At 39.6% G+C, this 19,280-nt stretch overlaps 2 protein-coding genes across 2 annotated transcripts in view; both read right to left on the bottom strand.

Annotated features, from left to right (window-relative positions):
• lrrc8db (leucine rich repeat containing 8 VRAC subunit Db) overlaps positions 1 to 4,826 on the bottom strand; it is a 13,115-nt gene extending 8,289 nt beyond the window's left edge. The window contains exon 1 of the mRNA XM_046048570.1: positions 4,247 to 4,826. The gene's annotated coding sequence lies outside the window, so the exon portion shown is untranslated. The remainder of the gene's footprint in view (positions 1 to 4,246) is intronic.
• Positions 4,827 to 5,493: 667 nt separating this feature from the next.
• Positions 5,494 to 19,254, bottom strand: lrrc8c (leucine rich repeat containing 8 VRAC subunit C). Its single transcript, XM_046048571.1, has 3 exons — positions 19,094 to 19,254; positions 14,544 to 14,686; positions 5,494 to 8,896 (listed from the first exon to the last, which is right to left on the bottom strand). The coding sequence occupies exons 2-3, from the start codon at positions 14,679 to 14,681 to the stop codon at positions 6,656 to 6,658; spliced, it is 2,379 nt and encodes a 792-aa protein (XP_045904527.1). The 5' UTR covers positions 14,682 to 14,686; positions 19,094 to 19,254; the 3' UTR covers positions 5,494 to 6,655.
• Positions 19,255 to 19,280: the final 26 nt, after the last annotated feature.

The raw sequence follows: 19,280 nt of genomic DNA, 5'->3' as shown, positions 1-19,280 counted from the left end.
GACCACTCAGCAGCAGTCCAGTCCTTTTTGTCTTTAGCCCAGGCGAGACGCTTCTGACGCTGTGTCTTGTTCAAGAGTGGCTTGACACAAGGAATGCGGCAGCTGAAACCCATGTCTTGCATACGTCTGTGCGTGGTGGTTCTTGAAGCACTGACTCCAGCTGCAGTCCACTCTTTGTGAATCTCCCCCACATTTTTGAATGGCTTTTGTTTCACAATCCTCTCCAGGGTGCGGTTATCCCTATTGCTTGTACACTTTTTTCTACCACATCTTTTCCTTCCCTTCGCCTCTCTATTAACGTGCTTGGACACAGAGCTCTGTGAACAGCCAGCCTCTTTAGCAATGACCTTTTGTGTCTTGCCCTCCTTGTGCAATGTGTCAATGGTCGTCTTTTGGACAGCTGTCAAGTCAGCAGTCTTCCCCATGATTGTGTAGCCTACAGAACTAGACTGAGAGACCACTTAAAGGCCTTTGCAGGTGTTTTGAGTTAATTAGCTGATTAGAGTGTGGCACCAGGTGTCTTCAATATTGAACCTTTTCACAATATTCTAATTTTCTCAGATACTGATTTTGGGGTTTTCATTAGTTGTCAGTTATAATAATCAAAATTAAAAGGAATGAACACTTGAAATAAATCAGTCTGTGTGGAATGAATGTATACATTATATAAGTTTCACTTTCTGAATGGAATTACTGAAATAAATCAACTTTTTGATGATATTCTAATTATATGACCAGCACCTGTATACCCATAGGAAATCAAAATCCAACATGAGATCTCATAGTTGTTTCCTTGTTTTCTCCTAGACAAATGAGCTGCTTTTAATACCAAGGTGAGACCAAAGGCCTTTTCTCCCACTTCTCAAATTCATCTCAGGACCTCAACCATATAAAATCTAATCTATGTCTGACTCTGATCAAAACAAGAGATCTCTAACTGATCTTAAATAAGTCTAAATTAAGTCTCCTGAACATTGGACCATGAGATCAGAGAAAGACGTCAAAGAAAACTCAGCTATGACGCCAAGGATCTCATGATTCTTCTCAAATATATCTCAGTTTTCTCATATTGGCCTCAGGAGAGACAAACTCATCTCTGTCTTACTCTGATCAAAAGATGAGATCTCTACAGTATCTTAAATAAGTGCCATTTCAGTCTCCAGAATGTGGATCAGAAAATATTTTTTTTTAAAATTCAGTTTTGTCTTAGTGACCCCACTTAGGGGTTATTTTACTTTACAAGTACTTTACTTATGTAGCAACAATTCAGATTGGAGTGATCTCAAAAAGATATACTATTGAGATCTTAGTTTTTTCTCAAAAGTTAAAGAAAAGACTATTCTGAGCAAAAGATTTTTCCTCTGGGTAGAGAAAAAACTGATTTTGAGGTGAGAAAGTAAATTTTTTGATCAAGACTATATTTTGTTTTAGTATATATACTATTGCAGATACAACTGTTTGACTTATATTAGTTTCATAGGCAACATGTGAAGCATCTTTTCTTTTCTAACTTCAAACAACTAAGCTACAGCTAGCTAAACAATGGCTGACAGGGGTGGGGTGGGTTGTAACAATTCTTTAAAAAGTGTTACAACCATCCTCCATACATAAAACTAGGGACTTTCTTGATTTTAATATTTTACCCCTGCGTACCAGTGAGTACCGACCGACTTTAAGCACTGACTGTGACTCTGATTAAGAATATACATACATTAACACACATATACATACAATTCTTTTTTGTTAGACCTAAGGATGCACAGAGATTTTCATTACCTTTCATTAGGTACATTTTAGTTGTATTTGTATACTTTGTATTTGTGTACTTATATGGGCGGCTGTGGCTCAGGAGGTAGAGCGGGTTGGCTGTTAATCGGAAGGTCGGCGGTTCGATCCCTGGTGTCGAAGTGTCCTTGGGCAAGATACTGAACCCCGAATTGCCCCTGGCGGCTATTCCGCCAGTGTATGAATGAGTGTGAATGTTAGTTTCATTTGAGCACTTAGGCTCAGTGTATGAATGTGTGTGACTGGTGAATGCAGATGTAGTGTAAAAGCGCTTTGAGTGGTCGAAAAGACTAGAAAGGCGCTATACAAGTACGGAGCATTTACATTTACTTTTAAGTAAGTTTATTCTATAGACAAATTTACGTACACATACATGTGCGCTAGTCATCAGACATAGTCTGTTACGGTGAGAGAGAAACATTGTTCTTTTATTTCACTATACCTGTTTTTGAAGCATATCATATAGTGTGGCATCTATTTTTGCTTCTTTTGTCTTGTTACAACCTACCCCGGTAGTGGGGTAGGTTGGGAACACATTGCATTCATCAACTCACGAGGTCTGTGATATTCTTGTAGAGGATTGAATTGGTGCCATTTGTAGTGTACAAATGTGGGTAGTTTGTATTAAAGTTTGAGAACTCTAGATACAGAATTCAGTGAGTTATAGTTGCTGAAGAAAAAAGTGTTACAACCATACCCGAAGTATGGTGTTCTGGCATTCCTCGCAAACTTAAAATCTAAAATGTCCATATTTTCCACCAGGAATTTGCCTTTTGATGGGTGACAAAGTGATAAATATCACAACATTTCTTCTATATATGATGGACTGCAAAATGTACAATTTTAATGATAAATGTATCCATATAATCTCACATTTTCTGTCACAATACTGTATTTGTAAATTATTTTTTGCATGCTATATGGTGATAGAGAACATAGGCTTCTAACACAACATAGTTCATGTCTGGTCATAATCCTGTTTGCATCCTGCAGTGGCTTGTTCATTGGTCCAGTCCATGTGGTATACACTGAGTGAACAGAAATCAGAAAGAGAAATGCACAGTGCACTGTAATCCAATGCAAATTGTGCGATTTATTACAAGAATGCTTTTTAGACACTCAAATGTTTTAAGTGACCCTGAGAGGTGTAGTTTGCTGTATATTGTGTTGTTGCACTGGATCACTTTAAACTCTAAAATTTGAGTACAAATTAAATTTAAACAACATAGACACATTTGAGAAACAGACCTGAAAAGAATAATTTTAAAGTACAACACAAAGTACAACCTAAAAATGTACATCAAGAGAACAACTGAAGTAGTAGTCTCAACAAATACTGAACATTTTTAGTAAGGTAGCATTTATTGTATTCATTGTATTAAATTGTCAAGGTGTTTCTATTTCTCTGTTCACTCGTATATCACACCTGGCCGGAATTGTATTTCCTGGCTTTACCAGATTTTGGGATAGGCTACTGAAGACTGGAAGAATAAACTGGTTGTGTCTTCCAATTTTAGGCCAGGGTGCATTTCCCAGGCACACTTGAAGGAGGCTCAGAGACAGCCATGTCAGATTGTGGATTTAGAGAGGGCACTGCCCTTGAACTGGGACACAGCACACATGTTGTCTGCAGAGACAATGCATACCATCTGCAATGCAAATTCTGCAATTTTAGTCTGAATAACCCATAGCAAACCCTTTCCAATGTTTTTCTTTCAGTATGCTTTTCTGTGCATCGAAACTAACAACCTTACTCCAAATGAGCCTCCTTCCACAGAGTTTACAATCATGTGCCCTGCCAGAACTCACTACCACCACACAAATACCCACAGTCATGCTGGCTATGTGAAGCCTTGACATGTTGACTGTAAATACTGTTTGTTCCTTTGCAAAAATAGATAAATGCCATGCTTAAAATATATTAACCACAAACGGTTTGATTTCCATTTCCTGGAATTCAAAAAAACAAAATAAAAAAAAAATGTTGTTCCCCCCCAAAATAACCCTTCTGTAAAACTCGGTCTACATATCAAAGTGTTTTCCGTGTAGGTTATTATTAAAATGTATTAATAAGAAAAAATGATCTGTGCCACCACTGCGACTAAATTCTATTGTGTGTTTTGAAAGCACCAAGGTCACTAATTTTCAATGAGCCTGCAGAGCAGGCTGAGACCGGCTACAGCGGCAAGACGCATCCATGGACGCAAAACAAGATGTGGACCTGATGTCCGTTATGCCTTTAAACGCAGCACTCAAATCTGGGTTCCGTGGAAGGAAATCATGACTCGCTCAGATTCATAATACGTTCATGTAAATTCACTGTTCATTTGAATAGTCTTCCCAACCCCGCTCATGTAAAGCCTGCTAACAGTAGGCCTATTGGTGCCGAGCATAGCGGTTACATTTAAAGACCTATAATAACCTAGATGAGGACCCGCACCCAAACGCACTATATACGCACCTTCAGGAGGTCTGATCCGGTTATGTCGATGCCAGCAGTACCGAACAACGCCTCCTTTTATATGCCATGTTTCCCTGCGGTGACGACGCCGTCCATTCTTCGCATCAGTTCAACTGTGGGCCTGCTGACCGGGCTGTAAGCTGCTTAGCTAACTACACCCACTCCGCTTCGGATGGCCGGTCCTCTGCCTCTTGTCTGGCCTGCGACTGGAGACACAGCCGGCACCGGCACGGCAGCACTAGCTGCTGGAAGTGCGCTCGGTTTGATGTTATTCACACACTCGCCGAGGTTGATCCTCTATATGTTTCACCATGACCATTAATTGGCAACAGTTCTGCTGTAGTGTGCAGGATAAATAGCCTATCGCCTAATGTTGGTCAGGTTTCTTTCACATCAGGAGCTGATGGAGGGTAACAGCATAGTGCTTTGAAAACCATTGGCAGCCCGAGATGACCCACTGAAGTTAGGGACCGTCGTAAAAGCGCAAAGGATGCAATTTAAAGTTAGGCCATATCACCATGTCATGTGGATCTCAAAGCATTCTTTGTACAATGTAAATTTTTTTGGAAAAAACACATTTTAAATGTTCAAATGAGCTGTGTTCCTCAATAGATTTGTCATTTATTTTGTCATAGATTCTTCTAACCACATTTTTTGTTCTTGGTATCTTTGCACCATCTATATTCTGACTATGGGAAAACAGTTAAAATCAGCCATTTGGCTAACACTTGTACATTTACAGTGGTGTTTATCAATGTGGATTAAAAATCCATTAAAAATTAATACATTTAAAACCCAACTTTCCTTCAAAATTCAGTTATTTGCATATTAATCCGTTTCTTTGTAGTTAGCATTGTTTTTATTACATCACATAAATTTAAGTTCCCTCATTTTACTTTTCTTCCTTGTACGCATGTATTTGGTGAATAAAAACATTAAAAATGTATTTTTTCCCATCGGTGCCTCATGTACGTCATATCATAATAGACTAATCTTCTTTGCGTTATTAATCCTCATCAGCCAGCAGGAGATATATTATTCCACAACACAACTGAGAACACTCAATGTGTGGTTATGACTTAACCTTTCAGATATCAGGTTGCACAATAGATTTAATCTTATTCTTTCTCAAAACTTATTTCTCTCAGTCAATTCAGCACTATTGTTTTCACCATACTGCATCACTGGTCTAATCAAATCGTAGTTTTTTTGTTAATTTTAGAAACTGCAACCTAAAAAAAATACCATTTACAAATAAATCAATTTTATTGGTCAACAACATAAAAATACTGTTTCAAAAAAAAAAAAATTCTGTAATAAGCTGCATACTGTGCACATTCCAAGAGCTGAAGAAAACCACCAGTATGACCTATCCAGTCCTAAAAGTTTAATGCACTTTAAAATGTAATCTTTCTATAATACAGAATTGTTTTGCCAAGGTATAATATGTGCTTATGTATGTTATATCCTTAGTTTTTTGCATTTTCCCTGCTGCGGTCTATGTGAACTAACAGTCTCTTGAAGAAAATAACACACTTTATACAGGCAGCATAAAATATATAAAAACAGTAATTGTAAGGCTACAGGCCTAAACTAAGAAAGCTCCTCAGTTTAGATTTACAATCAGTAATGAAATTACTTTATGTAGTAGTGACAAGAAAAGTTCTTCAAAAAAAGGCTTATTTGCTTCCTTGCAGTTAGATGAGAATATCAATAATGTTCTCATGTCTGTATGCAAAATGTTAAATGGTACAGCCGACAGACAGTTAACTTAGCATAAAAACTTGAAGCAGGGGGAAGCGGCTTTCCTGGCTCTGTCCCAGTGTCTAAAGCTTTAATTAATTTAATTAATTCTTTAATTTAGAGGCTTCATGAACTGGACCAGGGCACAAAATAGTCCAGCATGTAACTCCTCATAAAACAATTTCTCATTTTTACATATTTTTTTTTTGTACGGATTAAACAAACAAGCTATCATGGGTAATTTGTTAGCTTCAGGAGGTGCTAGTGGGTGTTTTTTTTTTTCCCACTTTTGGACCAGTCCAGTCTTTGTGCTAAGCTAAGCTAAGCATCTGCTGGCTGCTGCTTCATGTTTAAACATACACAGATATGAGGCTGATATCAATCTTACCATCTAAAAGCTCGGCAAGAAATCAAAGGGGCGTAGTTCCCAAAATGCTGAATGATTCCTTTAAGGAGGATTTGTGACCTGATAATATGTCAAAAGTAAATAAAAACAGAACAAGCAACCCTGTTGCAGGCACACTATGTGACAATACATTTTTTCTTCCCTCTCTTAAGGAAACTGGAAACATAACTCTTAATTTCCTTAACAGTAGTGTAATACTTGAGTATGGTAATGAGTTTATACAAAACAAACAGCAGGCACTGTGGCTACAGTAAGGCATCTCACTCCGCCTTCATTTGGTCCCTGACATCTGAAGGCAGAGTTTCAAAAAGTGTCTCTTCCACTATAAGGCCACTGCGCTTCAAAGCACGACAGCAACCGAGCTCTTGTGGCAGAAGCTCAAAGTGGTTCCCTTTGAGCTCCAAGTGTGTCAGTAGAGCTAAGTAGGAAATCTTTGGCGAGAGTATGGACAGCGAGTTTTTGCCGAGCTTTAGCGTTTTGAGCTTTTTGCAAAAGAAAAGCTCATCCGGTAGATTTTCGATTTTGTTACAGGAGACAGCGAAATACTGTAGACTCTGAAGGACTCCAATTTCAGGAGGGATGAATCGGATGTCATTGTTGGACACATCCAGGTAACGCAGCTTGTTGCACAAGAACAGGTGTGAAGGCAGTATCTCGATCTTGTTGTGGCTGAAGTAAAGGCGCTCTAGGCTGCCAAGCTTCTTGATATGCTCCGGGATGTACATGATGCCATTGTGCCAAAGTTTGAGCGATGTGAGCTTTCGAAGATGTTGGAAGCTGATAATCTCCTCTATTGAGCGAAGGTTATTTTCTTTCAGGTCAAGTTCTTGCAGATTCGTCAGGCTGAAGATGGCATGTGGGATGCGTTCCAGATCACAGTGCACTAGCTCCAGCTCGATCAGAAGTGACATCTTTTTCAGGTTGTTGAGCATTACTAGCTTAGTGCCATCATTGTGTATGTACAGCCGCTGCAGATGGCTGGAAACATCCACTATAGACTGGGGTATCTTGGTGAAATTACTCTTAAGGTACAGGGTTTTCAAAGCCTTCATCTCCCTCAGCGACTCTAGGCCTATATTTTTGGAGGCATCGGGGCTTAAAGATCCGGTGAGATAGAGCTCCTCTAAGTTGCGCAGGCCGTACATCCAGTTTGGAAGTTCCCTGTTATCATCGAACTTCACACGAAGCACTTTCAGGTTCTCTTTGAGGAAAGAGGTAGCTGTTGTGTGCGACTTCAAAGAGCATTGGTAAAGAGACAGCTCCTGAAGGTCTTCCAGCTGAGAGATGCAGGCAGGGAGGGTGACATTGTTGATGATCTCAAGCTTGAGCGACTGCAGCTCTGTCAACTCAAAGACAGTGTCAGGTAACCCAGGCAGCATGAAAAGCTGAAGTTCAAGTCTGTTGTTGGCGTTAGTCTGGAGTCTCTGACGCAGTTTCTCCGCGGTCCACTCATGGTTGAGGTTGAGCTGTTTCAGTTTGTTCTCACTGACCTCGGATAGAAAAACTGCAAATCGTTTAGAATACAATGGGTCATACTGATCAATCATGTGCAGCATGAAAGCAAAGTCATTCTTGACGTCTGGTATGTCACTGATGCCCGTTTCCTGTCGCACATACTCAAAGGAGTATTCTTTCAGTGAACGGTAAAACAGCCAGTAAGAGGTGTACAGGTTTGTTAATCCATAGACAGCCACTAAACACAGGTAACAGTAAGAAAGCTTGGAAAACAGATGAGCCATCGTGTGGTTGCACTGAAAGTCTTTATAGCCTGTCATGTCCTGGACATCCTGAACTTTGCAACACACTTTATTCTGCACTTTGTCCACTAGAGAACTATTATAGGCAATGATCAGGACGAATTTAAACACTTTAACCACTGTCTGGCGAACATACATAAGGTAGAGGATGTCTCCTTCCTCAACATGCAGACGGAACTTCTTTACCTTTTCAAAAAGAGCTTTAGCTTGTTCACCCTCTTTTTTATCAAGAACACTTGCTGATGGCTTGTCAATGACAATCTTTTCGGGGATGGACCGGAGGGACTGTGTCTCTTCCAAGCTTCCTTCTCTGGGAGACACATCAATGTTGGACCTAGGAGTGCTGCTCTTTGTATGGTCCGTTTCTTCAGGATTTTCTCCGGACACCTCTGACAAAGCTCGTGTGGTCCAGGGAGAGTCAAAGCACTTGCTAAGCATGGAGATAAAATGCTCTATTTTTGAGCTCGAGCCAGGGAATTTGAACCAGAAGTTGCTGCACACCATGAAAACTAGAGTGTGTATAAGAACCAAATAAGGAAAGTACTTGGCATACCAATGCAGAGCCTTCTCATAACACATGTGATTGATGAAAGTGTACTGTTGGAAATCCAGATTGGTTTTCCGGCCCGTCATTTCTCTTGGTACCGCTGAAATATTGGATTGCAGGTGCAACAGTGACTTCACTTCCACTTCACTTGTGTTCGACATTGTCTTAGGAAGGCATATGATTTTATCTTGCATTACCTAAAATGAAATGTAAAAAAGAAAAAAAAAAAAAAGGAAAGATTAGCTAAAATTACTTAAAGGAGACATTCAGACACTTGGAGACAACAATCAGTACGTGCACTTAAATAACAGGGTTACAGTTGACTTTCTCCAGGAAGCTGATTTTCAACTTTTGCCAGAATGCATTGTGCCTTTTCTGGCAAGGCCCACTACATGGACAAAAGATCTGGGACTTCCCATTCTAAAACCATAGGCATTAATATGGTGTTGCTCCCCTGTTTGCAGCTATAACAGCTTCCATTCTTCTGGGAAGGTTTTCTACAAGATTTTGGAGTTTGTCTTTGGGAATTATTGCCCATTCATCCAGAAGAGCATTTAGGAGGTCAGACACTGATGTCGGACAAGAGGGCCTGGCTTGCAATATCCGTTCTAGTTCATCCCAAAGGTGTTGGATAGGGTTGAGGTCAGGGCTCTGTGGGGGGCAGTCAAGGTCTTCCACACCAAACTAAGGAAAAACATTTCTTGTTGGAGCTGGCTTTGTGCGTGAGGGGCATTGTCATATTGAAACAGGAAAAGTCCAAACACAATCTGTTGGAAGAACTATTGTCTAAAATTGTAGACTGTAGCATTAAGACCACACCATGAAAAAACAGCCCCTCCCAAAAAGTATTGGGACAGGGTTGTCCCAGTACATTTGTCCATATAGTGTATGTCCACACTGACATTCCTGGTAGGTTACTTGCTACGGTTTACCCTGAACCGTCACCGTGATGACCACTGTGACAACTTACCAGAGTTGTAAAATCCTTCCTCGTACTGTTATAAACAGTTGTGCAGTGTTTTTGAGGAACAGTTACTGAAACTGGAGCTCCTGGATCGTATTTTCATTAACTCAACAATGCCCACACCAGCGCAGCCCCTTGCTTTATTATACAGTATGTAATGCCAGGCTGTTTTTTGTCTTAGAGAAACCTGATTTCCCGAGCTAGATTTCTCCTGGGCAAAGCCAATTTTTAGCCATGTGAATGCAACATAAATGTGTTTCTAATTGGCTTCTACTTCTACGTATGACAAGTCTCCAGACAGATCACCCCATGTATCACGTTTATAATAATAATACCATCCAAAATCCAATTTACTATTTATTAATACAAAGCCCCCAGAAGCATTTCACTAATAAATTTGGACACATTTGTGCTGTAAGAAGTTGCTGAGTTCTGATTACAGAGCCTGTTCTCTCAATGTGCCAGCCCCAGCACATACACAACATAAATATAAACTAGAATTACTACCCCGTGGTTGTATGCTTTCACCAACCAGTCAAGTTGCAGTTTATATCCATCTCAAGGAATTGAATGAAAAAGGTGCATTTCTAGCTAAATGAAAGCACTGTATATTTATGGCCGTAACCAGCTATGAGATTACCTCCTTAATTATTTGTAGGCTATAGCCTATGAATTAAAAAAAATCCATTCCAAAAATGACATGATCAACTTAAATAAAGGCTTTGGTACCATGCTGGTGCAGCTGACACCGTCGCAACCCTCATTTTAAGTTGAAAAACTGTTTCCCTATCAGTGTTCAGACTTGATGAAGTGTATGAAAGTTGTGTGTGCAATAACTAAGAGCACCGCTGTATAAAATATGTTATGTGAATTTCCGGGTGGGTAAAATAGCTTGAAGATTCCCCAATAAGAGAGACACTTTATATTGAAACTTCCAGACGCGCCGACAGGATCTAATGTTTATTCATGTTTTGTGTTCTTCTACACATCTAAAAAGGCCTCACACACAGTCCAGGTTCATACAGTGAAACTGGAGTAAAACAGCCGTCCTCCTGATCAATTCTGAGCGCCATCAGAGCATCTAAACATTTCAGAGGCTAAAAGTTTGAATTCCATTTCCTCTGTCTGTTCTGTCAATTTTTTAACTACGGTTTTGTTGTGCTGCTTAAATGTCCCACAATATTTGCGGTGACATTTCTGCACGCATGGAAACTTTCAAATGACTGGCAGCAGCCTCTCTAATCATTAAAGTAAACTGGTAAAGAAAACACATATCACATATCAATACAACACAAACAAACCACCAGCAAAGCTACAAAGTGAGGTAAATCTGAGAAAAGAATTAGTAGTTGGGGGGCTGATGGATGATTTATGCGTACATAATTATTCAGATATTGTCAGAGCCGATCTGCGCATCACACCAATTAAGCTGCTATAATTGTGACAAAACAGTGCAAACAGCTGCTGACGTCAAATTATTAGGCTGTAATATGAAGTAAAGCACCCTCTGCATTCAGCACTAACCTGCTGTTGTCATATAACAATTATTTAGTCTGCGTTCCAACAGTATAGTCCTGTGATGACAGACACACTCACACAGTATAACTTTGGTTGGGTTTAGGTGTAATTTGGGTATGAATAACCATAAATAAGCTCTATTAAAAGAAAAATCTGGACCTCACTCATTTCTAAACTCTGGTTACAGTCCTGTGTATATCAAATATACATATGTATGATTTCAGTGAATATTTTTTAACTGATCAATGAAGGATCATCACAGATGTATTGGCTAAACAACTACATGTACCTGACTACCATGTAAAGATGGATGCAAAGGCTCTCTATGAGCTGTAGGTGACGCTCACTCACAGGATCATGATGATCATGATGCACCAAATTCAGAATTAGGCAGGAAAAATAAGGCAGAATGGACGAGATGTAGGAAGGTCCTACTGTACTAATTATTGTTTACTTGTGTTGTCTCAGTCAACATGTGTGTGGAATCTGATCATTCTTAAATAATGGCTATAAATCTATTTTGAGGTCACAATGACCTTTGAGTCATAAGTGTCACACACTATAATAACTGTTCCTGAGTTATGGTGCTGAATAATTGTCAAAAGAGTGTTTTCCAGCACTTTATCATGTCACGATTAAGTTGACCTTTGACCTTCTGAATTAAAAAAAAGATCAACCAACCATGCCAAAAGAGTTGAATAGAAAAGTTTTGAGGGAAGAAAAGAAGGGTTCAATTCTGGCATTAGTGACAGAGGGATACAATGAGTGTCTGATTGCCTCAATCCTTAAAACTTTAAAGTAAGAACAAGATCAAGAAACAGACATTGGGGACAACAAAGCTACAGGCTGGCAGAGGGCGAAAAAAAACAGTCCACTGACTGGGATGACTGCAAACTCATTCGACTGTCACTCAACAACCGTAGAATGACAAGAAGTGACCTACAAAAAGAATGGCAAACGGCCGCTGGGGAGTGCAAAGATTATAGAGAAATGTTTATAGAATAAAACAATAATGTTAATTATACTCAAACACATACCTATAAATAGTAAAACCAGAGAAACTGAGCCAAAATATCCCACATACAGGCACTGCCATCTTGCGCTGGTGACGTCATTTGGAGCTAGCCTCCTGCCCATACACCGGCCCGCTCATAAGTGAGCAGGGCTCACCTTGATGTGCAAGGCCCTTTTTCTAACATCAAATAATTCCTTAAAATGACAGAGACCATCTTTGTAATCGTATTTTATGTATACTTAAGTTTGGCCCATATACCATCCGCTAACATGGAGGGGGCGGGGTTTATGATCTATACCAGTCACCAGGGGGCAATGGAAATGTTTTGGCTCAACTTTAGTGGACCTATCATGTCGTCCACTTTCACATACAGTCTATGGTATGGACAATGGACAACTCAAAGACATAATGCTTCTGCACCGGCAATAGCATTGTTCCAAATCAATGAGGAAGCAGAGTACCGCATCACTACAACATGTAACATAAGCAAGTAATGTGTGGAGATTAATTTGTCTCTATTATTTGTGTGAACAGATCAACAATTAGTGTGTAAATGTGTAATCAGTATATATTATACACTTTCCACAAATACAAAGATTTGTAAATTCACAAAAGTATTGTGCAAATATAAAACAGATCTGCATAATACACAAAATATGTGAATAGGCCTACAGAAAATTTATTTAGTAATAAAGGAAAAGCATTTGAAATTATCATCCTAACGTTTACAACTTTTGAACATCTTTTATGAATCTAGTTTGTATTTGTGGATCTCAAGTCTACATTTGTAGATTTGCATTTATTTTGTTTCTTTTTTGTATTCAGAATTACTGTGCGGTGTGGTAACTCAGGGTGAAAATTACTCCTTCAAAAGAGTCATAAAAACTGCACATGGAATCACTGGCCCACCCCAGCACTGAGTCTCTGTACACCAACCACTGCAGGAACAAAGTGCGACCCTCAGAGACCCCCTTCCCCAGCTGAACTGTTGCACGTGGACTGTACTTCAGTCCACGTGCAACAGTTCAGCTGTAGAAACCTGTACTCACTTGAGCACACCTGCATACACCACAGACACTGTATATATATTTACCTCTATTTTCACTTCTTGTTTTTAGTTTTTATTATTTCTTTACTCAGTGTGTGACCCACATGTGTTCTCTGTGATGCCTCCTTCTTTTAACTACTCACCTCCCTCATACCCACCCCCCACTGCTTCTTTGTTTCTTCTTTTTTGACTGACTATGCCTTTAGTGTTTACTTGTAATGCAAATTACAAACAGCTGCTTTACTCTGCAATGCTAATAACAAGAAACGGGCACTTCAATTCAATGGTGGCAGGCCTGAAGGAGGACATTTTGAGCACCCTGTTTAGGTGCTCAGCACACTATAGTGTAACATGTTCTTAAACTCCTAGTTTGTACATGTAAACACACTACTTTGATAAGAGTGAATGCAAAATGGTTACAATAGTTAGGGCAATGCAATTCAGCCTATCACAGATTAAAATGCAAAGTCAGGTTTCTTAGGTCTCTGAAGAGCTGATCTGCAGAGATTTTCTAACTCAGTTTCGCTTTGTATTTCTCCCTCTAACTCTAAATGCAGAGATTACGGTGTGAGGCAAAGAAGTAATACACAAAAGTGTGTGTTGACAACGCTTTGACTTATAAAGTAAACTTGGCTACATAATTAATTACCCAATTTGCTAACTATTAGATCATGTCCAAACACTGATATAGTGAGAGTGTGAAACAATAGCTGCTCCTACCCTGATAAATATCCTGTTAACAGTTTTTCTAAAATTGTTTTGGTATAATTTCCAGGATTTACACTACAGAGTATTGCCGGAGCCAAAAATCCTTCCTATTCCACATAAACACAGAAGTTAAGCGCCAGGCAACAGGAGTTTGGAATCTCGTGTTTACTAAGAGGGGTTGGGTGGGTAAATGTTTCCACTTGTAAACTTCTGATGGTCTGAATGCTTCCTTCGGTGCATGGAGTCCAGGGCATAAAAGCAGGAAACTAGTGGTTCTGAGCTGGTGCCATTGCAAGAGGCAGAGCAGTAATGTTGCATTAGAGAGCATATGGGAGTGCTCTAGTGAATTAAATTACTCTAGAGTTAATGGGGAAAAAATAGCCCCAACTCTAACTCCTTTTATCTCATGTTGCAGTTCTCATGTTACATTATGCTGCATTAGCTACATTTCTCCTTCACTATCAAAGAGATGATTACAGTTGAAAAGTCACAACACAGGCAGCACAAGCCACTACAAAACCATATGCAATACACTTAAGGTAGAGCCTGTTCACTTAAGAAGAGACATCATGGTGAGGTATCGTTACTGACCTGAAGAGTGCATCCAAAGACACCAATCATGAGCATGACTACAGACAGATAGTCGGTGAACACGTCCCACCATGGCTTCAGGACTCTGAACGCTGGCTGCTGTTCAGTGAACTGCCGGAATTCCATCACAGGAATCATGATGCCTGTTACAAAAGAATTAAAACTTATCCCACAGTTCAGTGCATACAATGGGAAACTTGGTTTGGCCAGAGAGGGGTGAAACAATGATATTATTAATTCATATAATATAAAGTATTCTTCAGCCCACAGCAGCAGCAGTTTTATGCCTTCATTCATGTCCCCCCTCAAGATAAATGCTTTGGTATACATGCACAAACTAATCACATTTCACTCAGCTGTAACTGGTGTTTAGTGCTGTCTAAAGTTACCATGCTAATAAGCTGAACTAATGGTGACCATGATAAACATTATACCGTCTTGGTAACATTTTAGCACTGTTATCATGAGCATGTTAGCATTCTATTGTCATTTAGTTAGAAGCCCTGCTGTGGACTTGCAGAGCCACTAAATATATATATATATAAATAAATAAATAAAGGTGGATGGTCCATCTCCACTTCCTCCCACTGTAAAAAAAATGAAGTCAAAATATCCAGAGTCTGCACAGTTGTGATCGTTGTATCACCCATACACTCAGTTGACTCGGTGGTTCTGACAATAGTCATGTATAGATGGACGACATGAAATTTCCCCATCACTGGTGGCTGGCTGCAGTATAGGTCATAAACCCTGCCCCCTCCATGTTAACGGATGGGCCAAACTAGAAAAATCAAGTACACGTCAAAAACATGTTTACCAAAGATGGGTTCTGTCATTTTAGGTAGTTCTTATCTGACATCTGACGTATGTTCAAGTGTTCAGTTTGGTTTATTAGTTATTTAATGTTATAAAAGGACGGGACCGCGGTTCAAAACACATTCACTACTGTGCGGAATCTGGCTCCAAATGACTTCACCAGTACAAGATGGCAGCACCTGTTTCCGGGATATTAAGGCTCCATTTTTATACAGTGGGAGGAAATGGAGAAGTGTCCATCTTTATATACAGTCTATGGTTCAGACCAACAGTGGTCTCAACAGTAGCAGCCCTCTTAATCATTTGAATGGAGCCAATCCGATGAGGTGTCAAAGCAGAGGGCCCCGGCAAAAAAAATATGAAACAGCCACAATTCTTAAAGCAACACGACATCATCCATCAAGGCAGTGGGTATTCCTGGTAAATTACTTTGTAAAGTGAATGTGGCATTTCTACCGTGCCTCGTGATAGTCATTTGAAAGGTGACGATGATGACCAAATACCAGAGCTAATGACGTTGTCATCAGCCTGGGCTCTGCTTTGTTTTTGTTGCTAATTAGCAAATGTTAGCATGATAACACACTAAAGTAAGAAGTTGAAAATGGCAAACAACGTGCATACATGCAGCAGGTTAGCATTGTCATTGTGAGTATGTTATTTGCTGTTAGCATTTACACGTAAGCACTGCTGTGCCTAACTTCAAGGCTCACAGAGCTGCTAGCATAGCTGTAGACTCTTTATATTCTTGTTAAATCCAGCCTCAAAAACCCAAATAGTTCTCCTTTCCCCTCTCCAGAGGGGCTATAAACCTTGAACTTTTTCATCTTGTCCTCTTCGGCAATAGCTCAGTGGAAAACAGAAACAGTCAGTACAGAATGTTTCTTCAAGCTGATGACTCCCTCTCTGGGGAGTATACAAATACATATTACAAATGTAATTATTTGAAAGTAAGTGTCCACAAAAGACTAAACAAATGATTCATTTTGTAGACAAGAGTTTGGACATTTACGTCATAGTCCATTTGTAAAGTGACATCCCAATGAACATAATGACTGACAAAACTGAATTAAAACAGATTTCAGGCCTGTGTTTGAGAGTCTTAATGCTATTAATCTCTTAAAAGACTATTAAAAATCTATCAACAGCAGTAGCATGAAAAAGAGTGGCATATCTCTGATGTTGCTTTCTCTTCAGACACTGTGGTCACCTTCTGTACAGTGCATACTAAAGCTGCAAGTATCGTATTTCCAATATCTGTCTCGCAGTAGGTTGGCTGCGGTGTCATTCATAATTTAAAGGCCTAGTCGATTAAAATTCTGCATAAGTACTGGTGATTTTTGTATTAAAATTACTCAGTGTGAAAAGTATTTAGCACGAGTCTTTCACAACCATTTAACAATGTATTTAATAGGCTGGAAAAAACGATAAATATGAAATATACACACATGCTGTATGCGTGAGCAGGTATAAATGATAATCTATGTTGCCAGACCATAATGTAAACTGTTTTATCATCTGCAGCTCCACTGAGCCAAAGAGACAGTTGCTGTCAAGAGCTGAATACATTCACACTCAAACTTTAGTTCATTATTAATGAGTTTAGCAGTAAAGTATTACTGAATAGGTTTCAGCACAAAATGTCTTCATTGATTCTTCTATCTCAGTGTCATAACAACAGGGAAGATGGCGAGTAGCCATTAAGTGAATCAGGGAGTATTTACACTGAACTGTCTACTGATGGTTGACTTTAAAGGGTCAGTTCAACCAAATCATTAGAACCATTTTTCTCACTTAGATCTAGTTGTATCTAGCCATGCAAGTAGTGTTTAAGGGCCAAGGCTTGAGATAGTTACTTTGAAGATTAAACATAAAATCAGCTCATGCTCACTGCAGACTGTTATTCTATTGACAATTTGACCTCTCAGCCACACTCAGGTAGTGTCCTCACACAAACGTCTTGTACTGCTGAATGCTGAAAGTTGGTAATGACAGCCTCTTATCTTGCACACTGATGCGGGACAGGAAATGATACAGAAAATTGCAGCACAGACTGCAAGGTCATTACCACAAAGAAATAGCCTATAATAGCCTACAAAGTTATATAATATTTAGCTTTATTTGCTGAATGATATAATTCCTTGTGGCCCTTTAGCAAATATTCTGAGGCTCGGTTCTGTTCTGTAGCCTCAGTGTTGGGAACCTCTGGCTTTATAAAGACTGGTACATGAGACAACCCATCACTTTATAAAGTAGTAAAAATTAGCTTCACTTGAACCAGCTACAACTTTAATCTGCTGCTTATGTATTTAATGCATCACCATAATATGGAATATACTATAAACTGTATTCTAACACTGAATGGAGCTTTTCAGCTTAATGTGTACTTTTACTTTTGATACTTTAAGTACATTCTGATGCAGGACTTGTACTTGTACCCAATCATTTTACATTGTGGAATTACAACTTGTATTTAGTGTCAGCAAAGCATCTGAATACTTATTCCACCACTGTTGTTTAGTGGGATTATCCAGAGTTGCTGATTATGAAAACAGTCATTTTTCAGTGCTGTGAGTGCCACAAACAAATTCTCTCTTTGTATTAAATGAACGCTCTAGCTATTTAACGTTGCTCCTCCATAAAGATGGGGAACTCAGACACAGATTAGCAAAAGAACGGTCCAAATTGAAGCAGCAGAGGTCGAGATATTCTGACTTTTAGTAAGGCCCCAAAGACACTGCATCCTGTGTTTCCCATAATACAACTCTATACTTCTTTTACATCATCCCTGCCTCCTAAATGCCCACTGATTTCAAACCCCACACCTTCAGTTTGCAATGCAGGCTTTATGTAAAATTCAATAGTGCTCCTTGTGACAAGTCAACGGAACCTCATACTTAAAATTGCTAGAGTGCCCCTTTAAGGTTAAGGGACTGATTTCTTAAAACTGAATCTATTTACATGGCTGGAAAGTGGTAAGTAAGTGAGATAATTTGTTTGGTTGGTTAGTTTGGTTGGTTGTATGGCCCTTTGTTTTTATTTTTTTTATAATAGGGTGGATTTGAAGAGCACAGAGGGTGAGGGGGAAGAAGCTTTCTGGTAGGTTGCTGAAGTCTGTAGTTAGCCTACTTAAGAAAAACCCAGTGGATGAGTCAACCATTGAGTTAAGCTGACCAGGCCATATCCTTGTCCCTTCCTGACAGGAAATGTGTCTGAATCCCAGATATCCAAAAACAGACATGTTTGGAACACACCCAGCCGCCCGCATACAAGAAGTCCTGTCTCGTTAAGGGACATGGAAAAAAACTACCCGCATTGCAGGAAAAAAAAAATGCCTTGGGTGTTATTAATGAGGCAGACGTCTGTGGACTTTATGGTGAAACGGAAGCTCTTGAAAAAGTGCAAATACAGTCGGAAGAGCTGTGATTCATCCTGTGATCTGCACACACCATCAATAGCTGAAGTCATGCGTGAGGCTCGAGTTTCCCGTTAAAAGACTGAGGATAAATTTAGGGTTGCACTCTGCCACGACTGAGAGTTGCACACTTTGAACGCGGCGTTAAGGCTCGTGTACGCAAACGCATTCATATTTATAGTTACCGCGTGTTTAACCTACCAGGTAAACTAACGGTATTCAGTGTAAACTAGTTGGTGAGAAAAGCAGATTACATTTGCTCTCTACGTCGGACCAATATGCTCTATTTTATTTCTACATCATAACAGTGCTGGTGATTTACCTTTTTTTGGATGAGAGCTGGAGTTGAGAATCTGAGTGTTCGGCTTTCATGCGATGAGGTCTCAGATCATGATGTGCGCGCTCCCTTTCCTTTTCTGAATGCCAACCTTCCCGGATCCTCGACCAGACCGTACAGGCATGTGCTGGAAGCCACAAGGGCGTGGACTTGTGAGGAAACCCAAGGAGAG

The sequence above is a fragment of the Micropterus dolomieu genome, linkage group LG05 (assembly GCF_021292245.1).
Source record: "Micropterus dolomieu isolate WLL.071019.BEF.003 ecotype Adirondacks linkage group LG05, ASM2129224v1, whole genome shotgun sequence".
Taxonomy (NCBI): domain Eukaryota; kingdom Metazoa; phylum Chordata; class Actinopteri; order Centrarchiformes; family Centrarchidae; genus Micropterus; species Micropterus dolomieu.
Note: the sequence above shows the minus strand (reverse complement) of the source record. Positions and strands in the feature narration are given on the sequence as shown.